This window comes from Psammomys obesus, unplaced genomic scaffold (genome assembly GCF_907164565.1).
Source record: "Psammomys obesus unplaced genomic scaffold, mPsaObe1.curated_primary_1811, whole genome shotgun sequence".
NCBI lineage: Eukaryota > Metazoa > Chordata > Mammalia > Rodentia > Muridae > Psammomys > Psammomys obesus.
In genome coordinates, this window is record NW_026590699.1 from 2,843,845 (window position 1) to 2,859,786 (window position 15,942).

The following is a 15,942-nucleotide window of genomic DNA, read 5'->3' on the forward strand; positions in this document are numbered from 1 at the left end:
AATTCTCAGGGACACATGTCCTACGGGGCAGGTCAGCCCAGCACCACCCTCATCTGTGGACAAACCCTTAGTAGCACTTTGAATCATTGGTCTTTTAGCACTGATGTGAACTAGGCAAACTTTTTCTTTTCCCAGGAGCAAGTTAATTGTGTGTAACATGGGCCTTAATCCATCAAAGTTAAAGTTTGCTTGGTTTTGATTTCTCCTTATTTCCTGACTCAGTCAAACCTTCAGAACTCAGCTTTGTGGATTTCTAACAAGGCCACACATATGGTGTCATGCCTACAAATGCCTCAGGTGACAGACAGGAATAGATTCTCCTCCAGTAACTTGGGGGTGGGGGACTTAGGATCCTTGTAAGTGCTTAAGAGGCAAATTTTATCCCAATAAGAAAGACAATACATAATCTGATTGGCCTGCTCTTTGATCACCTCCCCCTGAGTTGGGAGCAGCCTTACCAGGCCACAGAAGATGACAATGCAGCCACTTCTGATGAGAACTGATAGATCAGAAAGAAGGAGAGGAGGACCTCCCCTATCAGTGGACTTGGGGAGGGGCATGCATGCAGAAAGGGGAGGGAGGGTAGGGTCGGGAGGGGAGGAGGGAGGGGCTTATGGGGGGATACAAAATGAATAAAGTGTAATTAATAAAAGTTAAATAAAAAATAAGAATATTAAAAAAAAGACAATACAGCCAGTCCTGATGAGACCTGATAGGCTAGGGTCAGATGCAAGGGGAGGAGGACCTCCCCTATCAGTGGACTTGGGGAAGGGCAGGGGAGAAGAACAGAGAGGAAGGACAGGATTGGGAGGAGATGAGGGAGTGGGCTACAGCTGGGATACAAAGTGAATAAGCTGAAAAAAAAATCTCATGAGTCAAAAACATTATTGTAGCAGGTGAGGGCAAAGCCACGTGAGCCCCTCCCATGGCTATGAGTACTTAGCCCCCCAGGCTAAGTACTTAGCCAGCCACAGGGCCTACTCCCTATCTTTCATGGATAGCTTTCAATCACTTGTTTGCAGTCCAGTTTACTAGATTCCACAAAGCTAGACAGGCTTTAAAAAAAAACGTTCATCAAAGCATGACACTTGGGTCTTAAACCCTTACATCAAGTTTTGGTCTATTTAACTTGAAGCGTTTATTGTGGATTTTCGAGTCCACCCTTCTGCCAGAATGCCATCAACAGCGCACTGTGACACTCAGATCTGATGTGTGGCCTCCGTTTGAATTCCCAGGTGAAACACTCCCGCTGGCTACATCCAATCAGATTCTGCTTCGATTCAACGCAAAGAGCGGAGCATCTGCAAGGGGTTTCCACTTTGTTTACCAAGGTGAGGAGTATCCCATGTGCTAGACTTCATCTACCAAAGTGAAGGGACACCCTACACCCCAGTACTTTGCGTAGCATTATGGGGGACACCTGTGAGGGTCATTTTGTGTGCCAAGATGAGATGAGGGGGCATCTTGGGCTTCTAACACTGAGGAAAATTCAACAAATTTTATTTTCATGGCATTTAAAGAATTGAGGACTTTTACGAATGTGAAATAAAATCACTTATCAAGAATAATTAGGTTTCATGGCACATTAAATTATACTTCTACTTCAAAGACATACTATCTTATTTTCCATTGTTATAAAATAATGATTAAACTACCTCTGTATGGCTCTTCAGATCTTACAAAATGATGTAAAATACAGTATTTTATCTAATTATGCAAATCATTCCATAATAATTTAGGCCTACACATATGAAAATATAGTTAGAAATATATTTAAAACAAAGATATTTGTTGTAAAAAGTAGCTGCAATTATAATCTAGCAAGGCCAAACACAGAATGGCGCTTCCATGTCTATGAACACCACTCTGAAAAACTAACTTCTATGTTCCATACGTTTATACTTGGTTTTGTTTATTTGTTTAATTTGGAGCTTATTTTATTAAAATTGAGATTGTTTAAAAGTCCCCCAAAGTGGCAAAGCTATGATACTCTCTTTGACTTTGAATATTCATTTCATAAACTTGAAGGTAGGAGCAGGGGCAATTTTTAATTTTCCTCCATCTCATTTCATCCAGCCAGGTGATCACAACCAACTCTCAAATATGTTCCTCACATATTTGAGGAACATATTAGAGGGAATTAATTGCACATCTGAGTGGTTCTCTCCTTTGATATGGAATTCTCTAGAAAGTGTCTTAGGAAAACTCTACTTTCCAGAAAACATTTGAGGGCAACAGTCATACCATTTGTTTCGATTCTAAAACTCTTGCAGAACAGCACTGACATGCTCAAAATATTTCACTATAAAAAGCTTCAACTTTCATTATCAAATTCATTTAAATGGTCTTGGGCAGCGGATTCTACTGATAATGGCAGCACAGATGAGGGCTGTTTCTGACCCTTAAGTGGCAATTATTTTAACAGTGATGGTAGGTAATTAAACATAGTTCCATTGTTTTAGAGTCTTAGTTTCTGGGAAATGGAAATGACCAATGTATTTTCAATGGACTTTGCGAGAGAATGACTAACTTAGGAAAGCTGGCTAAAATTTTTTCCAAGTAAGTTTGGAATTACTTTGTCAAAGAAAATGCATTACCCAGAATTTTCATTTCTTCTGTAACAAAACAGACTGATTGTTTTAAGTAATTTTTTTTTAAAAAAAAAATCACATTAACGCTAGAAAATGAATTCAAGTCACTGACGCTATGAGTCTCTGTATGAGGCTTCCTTTGGTTTTTGACAAAGATTAGACCATTGATCAGATAAGCAGCAGATGACCCCAGGGCCTGTGCTACCCTGAGTTTACACTCAGGAGACATGTTTTGGAAAAGGATTAAATCATTTTCATGTATGTGCATCTGTGTGATGGAGTATGTGTGTGGGTGTGGGTGCATATGTTTGTGTAAGCATATGTCAATGTGTGTGCGCGTATGTACATAGATGTAGAGGCAAGCGGTCCATGTAGGTGCTTTCCTCAGTCTCTCCCTGCCTCATTTCTTAAGACAGGGTCTGACTGAGCCTAAAGCTCTCCAGCTTATCAGCCTAACAGAGCAGCAAGCTCCAGGGATCTGCCTGTCCCCACAAACCCAGACCTGGGATCACGGAGGCACTGCTCCATCCCCAGCCTCACTCCAGCTCACTGACTCACGCTTGTGTGGCAAACACTTCTCTGTCTAAGCTGTCTCTCAGTCCTGAAAATTAGTTTCCTTGTAAAAAGTTAGACATTATCATTAAAATATGTGAAATTACAGAAAACTAGAGAGCAAACATTTACAGAAGAAACCAGTTTTCCTTGTACAATAATACATCTGACATATTTATACTATACCTTTCCTGTTCTCTGCTAGTGAGTTTATGCAAAAATGAGTCTTTTATCAACGATAAATCCCTGGGAGGTAAAGAAAGAGGCTTGTGAATCCAGTTCATAAACTCTTCAAAGGCCAAAAGAGGAAAAAAAATACCTTCAAACCCAGAGGGGTAGTGCAATTGAGCGTTGGTTTTTGAAAAGATAGTTTCATGGAAGCGAGGCACTGTTTGAACTCTGTTGTATACAGATGTTCTGACTTGCACTTTCTTGCACTGGCGACAGCTTCACTCATCCCTGAATTATTAAAGCTTGGGATTGCTCGGTGACTCTGTGCTCTGAGGTTGGAGGAGGCTTAACCCCTGTTAGCAGGCAGACTGGCCTTTATGAAGAATGTCTGAGATGCCAGAGAAAGCCATATGCAGCAAGATGGAGTGCAGAAGTGTGCCTGGGCCTCTGGTGTGGAAAGCTGAGGAAAGCCGCCCTGGGTAGCTCCCTCCCCTCAGAGCCCACTATGACTGGTGAGAATGTGGGGACTCTGAGAACAAACGTGCCATCATCTTCCAAGCCTCTGCAGAAATGCAGACTGACAGCTACTTGTGCTGTCAATGTGTACAGCCTAGAATCAACTGGAAAGAGCACCTCCTTGAGCATCACCCTAGATCTGACTGGTCTGGAGGCACTTCTATGGCAGATTGTCTTGACTGCTAAAAGATGCTTTAAGACGGAGTCCACTGGAGGAGCAGAGGGTATAAAAGTGAAGAAATCGGGGTGATAAATATAGATCTATTTGCATTTTCTACATGTAGACATCCAGTTGGAAGACCAGCACCATTTGTTGAAGATGCTGTCTTTGTTCCATTGTGTGGATTTACTTCCTTTGTCAAAAATCAAGTATCCATAGGTGTGTGGGTTCATTTCTGGGTCTTTGATTCTAGTCTGTTGATCCACCAATCTGGTTCTATGCCAGTACCCTGCAGTTTTTCTTACTGTTGTTCTGTAGTACAGCTTGAGATCAGGGAAGGAGATACCTCCAGAAGATCTTTTATTCTCACTGAGAAAGGCAAATACAATAGACACTGGAAGCAGTGGAAGAGAGGGAACAGGATGAGAGCCGACCATAGATGTCCTCTGAAAGACTCTACCCAGCAGGGGATAAAAACAGATGCTGAGACTCACAGGCAAACTTTGGACAGAGTACAGGGAGTCTTAGGGAAGAGTTGGGATATAGAAGGTCCCAGAGGGGACAGGAGCTCTATAAGGAGACCAACAAAGTCAACAAATATGGGATGAGGGGGGGCCTGCAGAGACTGATGCACCAACCAAGGACCATCCATGAAGATGACCTAGATCTCCTGCTCCTATGTAGCCCATGGGCATCTCAGTCTCCATGTGTGTTCCCAAGTAAGAAGAGCAAGGTCTGTCTCTGACATAGACTCAGTGGCTGCCTCTTAGATTACTTCCCCCTGGCAAAGTGGCCTTGCTAGGCCACAGAGGAATTGAATGCAGCCAGTCCTGGTGGGAATTGATAGGCTAGGGTCAGATACTAGGAAAAGAGAGCTCCCTCTTTCTGAAGACTAAGGGAGGGGAAAGAGGGAAAGAGGAAGGAGAGGTAGCTGTGGGAGGAGACTAGGGAGGGGGCTACCATCAGGATATAAAGTGAATAAATTATAAAACTAAAAAAACAGGAAAGCTATCAAAAAGGCAGGCAGGTGTGCAAGCAGCACAGGTGATTTGTTTCCTCTCTGTTCTCGACTATGGAGGTTGTGTGGCTGGCTGTCTCATGTTCTCACCCTGTGGCATCCCCTCAATAACCAGGCATTATAAACTAAATAAAGCCTTTCCTTCCCTATGTCACTTTTGCTCAAGGTGTCTTTATCACAGCAACAGAAATAAAATTAAAACAAAGACTTAACTGCATCAGGGAAGGAGATCTTGCCTGCACCTCTCTCTGCTCCTTTGCCTGTTGTCTGCTACGTGTGACTTATCACATCCCAGTTAAACTCAGGGCCGTAGTTTCTCACCAGCATGCTGTTTGGTGCTTATTTTTCAGTTGTTTTTTCACCCCAGTTTTTATTTTATGTATATGGGTATTTTGGCTGCTTACATACCTGTGTATCTCTGCGTGCAGTGCCCTTGAAATCCAGAATTGGGTCCCCTGGGACTGGAATTTCAGAAAGTTGTGAGTTGCCATGTGGGTGCTGGGAATCACACCCATGTCTTCTGTTCTTAACTGCTGAGCTATCTCTCCAGTCCCCAAGTATTCTGTTTTGAATTATGTTCGATCCATGCTTGGCCATTTCAACCTGTAGTCCAATGCCTCCTTCAGCCACCTTCAGATAACCCACTCTCACCAAGATCAGCAAGCTGGCAGAATTCACTGTCTACTTTTGTGAGAGAAAAAGCCATGTTTCTCTGGCTCTTCACAGCACACAGCTGGGAAATAACCTCCGCTCTGTCTCCTTGAGCATGGCTTTGGGCCACCAACTAGCCTCATATGACCTGCTCTAGACCCCACTCATGAACATACAGCCTTTCCCAACTACAGCAGACAAAGCATTCTTCCTCAGCAATATCTGGTCAGCACCCTAACCCCAGCCACAGCTGAACAGTACCCTGGCCTAGCCAACTTACTATCCAGTCTTAAGACTCTTTTGCATATGTTAACACAGTTCATTGAGGAAAAAAAAAAAAAAAACTCTTGAAAAATAATCAGAGCTCCAAGTGGAGGCATGGTTTCCTCTGAGCTTGGGCTGGAATAATGGAAACCAAAGTCTCATTGCATGAAGCCCTGCCTACCCACAGACTTTTCTTCTTGTTGCTGCTTTACTGAGATGCTATCAGCCTAAAGCCTAGTTGACTTTGAACTCACATTTTGCGTGAAGAGCTTACAAAATGTAGTTTTGTTTTTGTTTTTTCACTGAGAACATTTATGATAATACTGCATTTAATACACCAGTGTTTACTACTTTCCCTAGTATCGCCAGCTTGTCAGGTCAGAATCCTCAACTCCCAGCAGAGAAAGACTGCCCCTTGATCACTAAAGGAAATAAGATGCTTGCCTATATGTCCTTCCGTTGTGGTTTACCTTCTCTAACAGGGCACAATAGAAGGGCACACATATGCCTTTTTGATTGTCTACAGCAGAGGCAGACTGGTGGATCTCTTGTGCTCTCCTACTTATTCAACATGAGTTTTGCCCACTCTTGTCTCTGTAAGACCCTCCCAAACCCAGAGGAGCATTCAGTCTCCAGCTCAGCACAGTGGTCTGGTGTGAGACATTTCCTGCTTCCCACACCTGCCTCACAGCTGACCCTATTTGCTTCTCACTTCTTCCTCAGATACTTTCAAATTTGTTTCATGATGGTACAAATACTGTCTAAGAGGCAAAGACTAGTGACAAGAGAAAATAACTCCTGCATTCTGCTTGAAAGGCCTGGATGAGCAGATATAAGAGGTCCTGATGGGAGAAGAGTTTTATAGCAGAACCCACCATTCTTAATGTTTCCATAGTCCGTGGAGTACTGACCCCAGCTTCCATTTTATCTGTCTTCTGTAGTCGCCCATGACCACGACCAATGGTAACCGCCTGCACAAGGGTCTGGGACTTAAAAGAGACAGAGAACACGAAGAAGTGACACCAAGACAGTGCTCTGATCAAGGCGCCATCTTTATTATAGAGTAAACCACTTATATAGGTTTCCAAGTAAACATATCCAAACAAAACAGGAAACTTAACCAAGCAAAACAGGAGGTTTAACTGAGCAAAACAGAGGCTTAACCAAGCAAAACAGGAGGTGTCTGCTGAAAACAACAAGAATAGTGAGCCAGTATGACTTTTACACATGTGAACATCTCAGGTCCAATGGAATGGCTACCTCAGTCTTCCCTTTGCTTTTCAAGCTACCAACTCCATGAAATGCTCTTTAGAATTAATATGCATACAGTGCTACTCATTTATATAATTGCTGTGAAAGCTGACAACTGTAGAGTCCTGCCCTACATCCACTACCTAAGGACCAAAAGAGCCTCAACATGTCATAAACCTAGCATTTACTTCCTATGACAAGGAAATCCACCTACCATGGGGACCCAAGAGAGTCTCCGCAGAGAGAGAGCAAGGGTGACAGGTGAAGACACTTGACTGTGTAGGGCTGTGTCAGTGTGACTGCTTTGACTGTGCTTCTCTCAGGGCCACTACACCCTTGAGCATTTTCATTTTTATGTAGGAGATAGAAGGATCAGAGTGGAACAAACACCAGCATAGGGAAGAGGCCCCACTCATTCGATGGTGTCATTGATCTTTCCATGGCTCACATGATGCTATCTATGCTGCCTGTCACAATGCATGTACACAGCTGTCTGCGATGTCACTCCTGGTCAGTACAAAAGGGCGAGCTGCCTCTCAGCACAAAGTCGCTGACTCTATGGCTCTTCTTCCTCATGTGGTTGTTCATTCCTGCTGGGATATTCTACTCCATGTGGTCCCTTGGTACGTCATCTACCTGCCTTCCCACTTCCTCCTCTGTTTCCCAAGCACATGGTGAGGAGGATTAATGATGCCTTTCATAACTGTCCATCTCTCTAAGTACTGAATGGCTGATTAATATGGATACAGTTTTCCACAAACCCTATCAGAGAGAGCTGTCCCTGTCCCTCAGGGTATAACCTGCCCTGGGAACAAAGTGGGGTTTGGGATTTTCACGTCTTCTGTGTCTAGTCTAAGTGTCCTCACTACCTTTTTTTCCATCCTCCACTATCAAACTTTCATGAGTTTCCCCTGCTCTGTGTGTCTGGTTAGATCTCTGGCTGCAGCATGAACCTCCCTCCCCCCCCCCCATGATCATATTAACTTATTATTTTCTTTAGTGTTATCTGAGCTACTGGCCATAATGCTTGGCCCCAACTTGGCACTCACTAAAAGAAAACAGCCTAATGCAGAGAAGAATGGAAACAAATTTGTTCATATATTTTCACCAGTTGTGGAGAAAGAAATTCCTCACTGCTTTAAATTGCCCACAGCTGAGCTGTGCTTTACAGGAAAGAACACAAACTAGGAAGTACGTGCATGCACACAGCCTAGCCTCTCTCCTGGGAGATGACTTCTTCCTTCGGGCCTAAATCTGCTTTTGCAAATGCTCATCTACAGCCCAAGCAAGGAGTATTCCTGAGGAAGCCTAATTCCTGGGGCCTACATTATAACTGTAGAGTGTTGCCTTTCTCATTGTGGTGACCTGAACTATATGTTCTTAACAAGTTGTTAACTGTGTGGTAGAATATTGCTAACTGTGGGCCCAGCATCTTATAGCACATCTACACAACTTCCTTCATCCACACAATGAAAAGCCTAGCAACCACCTGCTTCCCCTCACCAGTCCCTGGCAGCCACCATCCTATTCTCTGGTCCAGGGAGTTCAACTGTCTTGGATTCTCCATGTAAGTGGAACAGCAAAATCTGTTTCCTGCCAAGACCAGCTCATCTCACCCAGCGCAGCCATGGCACCACAAATACCAAAGCCTTCATTTGTATGGCTTAATAAAATTCCCTAGTATGAATTCAAAGCTCACACACTTTTTAATGCAGTCATCTTCTGATGGACACTACCCTGATTAGTTTTATTCAACAACCTAACACAGTTCACAGTCATTTGACAAGAGAGTCTCAGCTGAGGACTTGCCTAGATCACATGAGCTCGTGGTCATGTCTGTGGGGGAACTGTCTTGATTATTAGTAAATGCAGAAGGGGCCAGCCTATTATAAACACCATCCTAGGCTAGTGGTCCTGGGCTGTATAAGAAAGCTGTCTTAGCTTTCTTCCACAAGTTGCTTTTAGTCAGAGTGTTCTATCAAAGCATCAGAAGCTACACTAGAATGGGTACCTAGTTTGTTTTCATATATTGGCTATAATATTCTTATTAGACCCCAAATTTAGCTCATCAGGATAAATATCTAGAACTGGAGTGATGAGCCATGTGGCAGGACCTATTTTTTAATTGCATAATTTATCACAAGGGCCTCATCTAAATAAGTCCTTTACAGAGCGCTTGTCCCACTAGACTCTAGTGTTGATGAGTTAGAGTAAAAGTTGTAGTCAGTGCCTTCTAACTGCCAGCACAATCCTTTAGTTTTTAATTAATTTGAACTGTTTGAATACTAATGAGCCAGCACAGGCACTAATTTTCCTCCTATCCAACTGCCATTAGAATGAGACCCCTGTGGTGGTCTCTAGGGACATCATAGCTGGAAATATAGACACAGAATTGCCCCTGGCAAAGGTTACAGGTATTGTGTCTACCCTGTATCTCCTCCCCTCCCCTTCACAACCACTTTCATCACCTCTTTACCACCTCCTGTTACACTCCCCTCTGACATGGTGGCTATCTGTGTCCCTTTTCCCCCAGCTGTCCCACGCACCAGTGACACGCAATGCAGCTCTGTCCCAGAACCCAGATATGGGAGGAGGATTGGTTCTGAGTTCTCTGCAGGCTCCATCATTCGATTTGAATGTAACCCGGGTTACCTGCTGCAAGGTTCCACAGCCATCCGCTGCCAGTCTGTGCCGAACGCGCTGGCCCAGTGGAATGACACCATTCCAAGCTGTGTAGGTAAGTGGGGCCCAGGACAGCATTGGAACCTCGTCTCTGGGTTAGAGTTCTTCTGTCAGTCTTCATGGAGTTATCTTGCCCTTCACCTATATGAAGCTCAGTTAGCTATGCCAATAGCCCAATAGCACCATTCTTAAAAGTTAATGTTTCCTGAGACACGAGCTTTATATGTATAAAACATGTTTTCCTTCCTGGTTCTCAGTAAATCTGCTGTCAACTCTGAAGTTATGAAAACACATAATTTCAGTCTGTGGGACACACATTCAGATGATGGGTTAAGGCATTCTATGTGTGATGCCCTTTTAATACATTTGTGTTTGAACAGTGGTGGGGATAACAGTGGCATTGTTAGCTGTTATTTGCTACATTTTTTTCAAAGGAACTTTCAGCACAAGGATAATTATCTCCTGAATTTATCTGTGCATTTTAAGTAGCTCTTCTTCTTCCTGGATTGCTCATCAGTAGGACCCAGAGTTTCATGTCTGTAGACACAAGGGCACACTCTACACACACACTTACATTAAAGTAGAAAAATGATTCTAAACAGAACTCACTTCAGTGACACCTTTGTTGTAGACAGCCCCTTCTTAAAAGACCTAGAAAAGATTTATTTATAGACTCAAAACTTAGAACTCAGTTACATGATGACTATCAACCGCTCATGTTGTACATGAGAAAACAAAGAGATTGAGGTTTACCTTGGCTAAAAATGCTACTTACAATAGCAAGAATCATTTCCCTGTCTGATCACAGCCAAGGAAAACAAGACTTGGAGTCCCTTTAATGTCACTTGGCTTTTGGTTAACACAGTTCTCTCTTTTAGTTCCATGCAGTGGCAATTTCACCCAGAGAAGAGGGACAATTTTGTCCCCAGGCTACCCTGAGCCCTATGGCAACAACTTGAACTGTGTGTGGAAGATCATAGTAACAGAGGGCTCCGGGATCCAGGTAGGACCTCTGCCCAGGGCCTGTGCAGCAGGTCAGCGGGCCCCAGCTTTACTTTCCCTCATTCTTCCATCACTCACTCCCCTCCTCTCTTTTTTCCTTCTTCTCATCTTCTTTCTCTTCCTTCTTCCCTCCCTTCATTTCCCTGTCTTTCTTCTTTCTCTTCCTCTCTCCTTCTTCACTTATTCTTTTTTCTCTTATTTATTCAAAGATTTTTTTAAAAAAGTTAATTTATTTGTTTTCTTTGCATTATCTTGAGTTTGGATTCTCCATAATGAATCTCACTCTGGCTTTTTCACATATCCTCTGCCCTCATCCATTCCCTTGCTCCACTGCCCTCCTTCTTCCTGCTCCTCACTTCTTCTCCCTGCCCCTTCCTTCCCCCACTGTATTCCCTCTTACTCTCCTATCATGGATATACACGTGGAATTTTGTTTCTATTTTCTGCGTGATTCTATAAAATGTTTCTAATCATTTTCAATATTTGCAAAAAAAAGATTTTATTTACTTATTTTTTTTGAAAATCATATGGAGATGGATTTCATTTTGTTTTTTTTCTTTTTTTAAAAATGTTTTTATTATTAGTTACATTTTATTAACTCTATATCCCAGCTGTATCCCCCTCCATCATTCCCTCCCAATCCCTCCCTCCCTCCCTCCCTCCCACCCTCGCTCCCTCCCTCATCTCCACCCTTCCTCTCTCATCTCCACCGTGCCCCTTTCTAAGTCCACTGATAGGGGGACCTCCTCCCCATTCATCTGATCCTGTTTTCTCAGGTATCTTCAGGACTGGCTGCAAAGCTCTCCTCTGTGGCCTAACAGGACTGCTCCTCCCTTGGGGGGTGGGGAGGCCAAAGAGCCAGTCATTGAGTTCCTGTCAGAAATAGTCCCTGTTCCCCTCACTATGGGAAGCCAATTGGTTACTGAGCTACCACTTAAAGCTTCATTTTGACTGTTTTTAATTGAGTGGTACATGTGGGTTCAGTACCTGAGGAGACCAGAAGAGAGCAGGGCAGCCCTGGAGCTTGAACTGAAAAAGCTTCTGTGCCACCTGTCATGGGTGCTGGGAATAAAATGCAGGTCCTCTGGCAGATCAGTAAATGTTCATAACCACTGGGCCATCTCTCCAGCCCAAAAATTGATTTTTAGGATAGCAGCTATAAGAAGTGTTATTTGTTTACATTTTCCTGTTATACATTAGTTTCTTGCTAAACAGTTTATCATTTCTTTGACAATTTTATATATGTATATAATATATTTGATCACATTTGTCCCCCACTGGACCATTTTACTTCCGTTGACACCCCCTTCCAATATGGATATTGGATACATATGATATATATATATTGTTTACATTAGTTTGACTAATATAAAACACAGTAACCATGCTTTGTGACTCGGTAGATTCAAGTGATCAGTTTCGCTACAGAGCAGAACTGGGACTCCCTGGAGATACATGATGGAGGAGACACGACGGCCCCAAGACTGGGCAGCTTCTCAGGTAGGGTGACAACTGGGCTCCCCTTTTTCTCTGCTTTTGAATCAGAACCAAAGCCAAACGTAAAACAGAAAACAGTCTGTGGACAGTGCTCACAGCAATTCATTCCCATAATATCTGCTAGTGAGGAAGGTCCAAGTGTGAAACGATGGGTGAGAGAGAGGTGGTAATGGGGTCCCATGCAGGAGGCCATCTGAAGGAGCCTAGTATGTCACGATAAATATCACATGAGAGTTCTTATATACTTGATGTTGATTACAATATCTTCTGATCCAGGCTGGCTGAAGCATTTGAGACAGGGGGATATATTGGTTATCTAAACATGAAGCACCCCTGAGGTCCTCGATGAGACTCAGCTTATATTCTTTTCTAAAATGTAAATAAGGATTTTAATGGACCAGATCTCTAGGTTTGCATCAGGATATCCCTCTTGTAAAAATAACTGGGCCACTTGTAGTTCAGCCGTCCTGGCCACCGGTGAACTCTTAGATAATGCTGTAATAGCACCTTCCCAGCGCTGGGCTTATAGCTGGGCACAGCCACAGTGGCTTTTCACGTGGGATCTAGACCAGAGACTGAACACAGGTCCTTATGCATACATGGCAAGCACTTTACCTTTCAAGCCATGTCCCCAGTGCCATATTTACCTTAGTTTAATAATCATCACTGGAAATTTTTACCAATTTTTATTCTCTACTAATTAATGTGAAAGCAACAAGCTACATCTGGCTGGGCATCTGATGAGTGGAGTGACTGTGTGGAGTTCAGATCATTACCACTGAGGCATCAACTCTTCTCATCCCATCCTCCTTGAACAGGCTAGACAGAGCCTGTCTGTCTTTCCTCCCCTGTGTTCTCATTGAGGCTGGATATTTCAGGTTTATCATGATTTTGCTCTTGACATTTCCTGGTTAATCACTTAGAGCTTCTATTTATACCTTTCTCACCATCTTTGTTTCCTCTCTGCATACACATCATAGAGCATGAGCCCCCATGTCTGACAGAGAAAACAGCCAGGCACACAGTGGTCCAGGCCTGCAATGTCTCCACACAGGCCGCCAGAAGCCTGGAATCTTCTTGAGGGCTCAATTGCTTGGCTCTGACCAAACTTAAAAGGCAGGAGTTTTACTCTGGCAGTGGGGTCTGTCCTTAGTCTCCTGTGATACTACAAACACTGAGAGTTTCAAAGGGAGTAGAACCTACCTTTCTGAGTTCATTTTTTCAGGGTGCAATATATTTAGAAACTTTATACTGGGACAGTTTTCTTTCTCCTACCCATTTTCATGGTTTTAGGGTGTTTCTCTTTCTTTATCTCTCTCTCTCTTATTCTTTCTTTCTTTCTTTCTTTCTTTCTTTCTTTCCTTCCTTCCTTCCTTCCTTCCTTCCTTCCTTCCTTCCTTCCTTCCTTCCTTCTTTCTTTCTTTCTTTCTTTCTTTCTTTCTTTCTTTCTTTTTGTTGCTGGTGATACCATTAGTGTAGCCCGCGTGGTCGTCTCACCAGCAAGAACGCACACGGACACCAGGATTCTTCTGCAGCAAGCGTTTATTCAGCAGTAATGAGAGGAAGACCTAGAGCCCCCAAATGGCACTCCTTTTATACCCTAAATGGTGACGTGTTGGTTCCTGATTGGATGCAGCCCATCAGGCCATCTTACATCACTAAGTGAGCCAATCCCAGGCTCGAATTCAGCTTTAGCGCATGCGCATAGGCAGTTGTTTACGATCTCACACACCGGATGCCGGCGCCATCTTGTAAATTTGCTTCAGGCTCTTTACACATTAGGGCCCAAGCAAGAGGCCAGCAAGGGTGTTGGCAATTTTAAGTCTGTGAACTGAAGTACCCAGTAAAATTGCAAGGTTAGGAGCAGAGTTCACAAATGCACCAAGGGTGAGAGGATAGGTCTTCTCCACTTTGGAGAACACAGCTACATCACTGAAAGGCTGAAGGACAGAGGGACATGGTGTGCTGGTTTTGACTCAGCAATGTAGGTGTTGATAAGGTTTTTTATTACTTTTTTATATTACTAATTATGGTTTATTCACTTTGTATCCCAGCTGTAGCCCCCTCCTCCATCCTTTCCCAAGCCCACCTTCCCTCCTTCTTCTCCTTTGTCCCTCCCCCAGTCCAATGATGGGGAAGGTCCTCTTCCCCTTCCATCTGATACTAGCCTATTAGGTCTCATCTGGACTGGCTTCTTTGTCTTCCCTCATGGCCTAGCAAGGCTGCTCCCCTCTCAGGTGGAAGTGATCCAAGAGCCAGCCCATGAGTTCATGTCAGAGATGGTCCCTGGTTCTATTATTGGGGAACCCTCTTGGATGCTGAGCTGCAGGCAAATGGTGGTATATAGAAAAGATCATCCTGAGTGAGGTATCCCAGAAGCAGAAAGACACACTTATATACTCACTTATAAGTGGATACTAAACATATAATATAGGATAGTCATGCTAAAATCTGTACACTTCAGGAAGCTAAGCAAGGAGGATCCTGGGTAAGATGCTCAATCTTCATTCAGAAAGGCAAATGAGCTGGACATTGAAAGAGGGAGAAAAAAGGGAACAGGACAAAATAAGTTTAATATACATATAATTAAGCCTTCACCTCTCCCTGAGGGGGGAACAGCCTTACCAGGCCACAGAGGAAGACAATGCAGCCACTCCTGAGGAGACCTGATAGACGAGGATCAGAAGGAAGGAAAAGAAGTCCTCCCCTATCAGTGGACTTGGGGAGGGGCATGAGTGGAGAAGGGGGGAGGAAGGGAGGGGTGGGAGGGGAGGTGGGAGGGAGATACAAAGTAAATACAGTGTAATTAATTAAAAATATTTTAAAAAGTGTGTGTGTGTGAGTGAGGGGTCGGTGTGTGTAAGCCGTGTGGGGCTGTGCATGTGTTTGTGCGTGTGTGTCCCTGTGTGTATATATCTCTGTCTATGTATGGGTACGTGTGTGTGTGTGTGTGTGTACGTGCATGTGCATGTGTGTTCTGCATTCCCTCCCTCCATCTTGAGAGGGGAGTTGAACAGTAACAGCTCAATAGCAGTAAATGCACCTAGTACACAAACCGGAATGCAGTCTTATGACCACACAAACCATCACCATACTATACTCCATCCTCCCCTTAAGGCAGCCGTTCTTGATGTGTGGGTCAAACTCTTTTGGAGGGTCTGGCAAAATACAGTTAAGAAGTAGCAATGAAATAATGTTATAGTCGGTGGTCAGCACAACATGAAGGGTCGCAGCATTAGGAAGCATTAATGGTCACTGCCTAAAAGGAAGGACCTTTCTAGGAGGATTATTGACTGCAAGGCTGAGAGAGTAGGACTGCATCTAGAGCATATTATACATAACGTACGTAACATATACAGAGTGAAATACTGGTATTATCTAATATACATACATACACGACATGTCATTAGCCATTTTGTAACAATGGGTGAAATCAGTTGTGTGAATTTCACAGCTCTAATGAGATGAATGCAAACTCCCCCATGCCATAGATCCTAACTGATACATGCAGAAGGATGATGAACACAAAGCACATTCTTGGAATAATAATAATAATAATAATAATAATAATAATAATAATAATAATAA

General features: G+C 43.4%; 1 protein-coding gene across 1 annotated transcript in view; it reads left to right on the forward strand.

Moving 5' to 3' along the window:
* Nucleotides 1–15,942, forward strand: part of Csmd1 (CUB and Sushi multiple domains 1) — a 1,555,059-nt gene that overhangs the window by 1,371,464 nt on the left and 167,653 nt on the right. The window contains exons 33-36 of the mRNA XM_055608400.1: nt 1,236–1,331; nt 9,708–9,911; nt 10,735–10,859; nt 12,261–12,357. Coding sequence (XP_055464375.1) covers nt 1,236–1,331; nt 9,708–9,911; nt 10,735–10,859; nt 12,261–12,357 — 522 coding nt within the window. The remainder of the gene's footprint in view (nt 1–1,235; nt 1,332–9,707; nt 9,912–10,734; nt 10,860–12,260; nt 12,358–15,942) is intronic.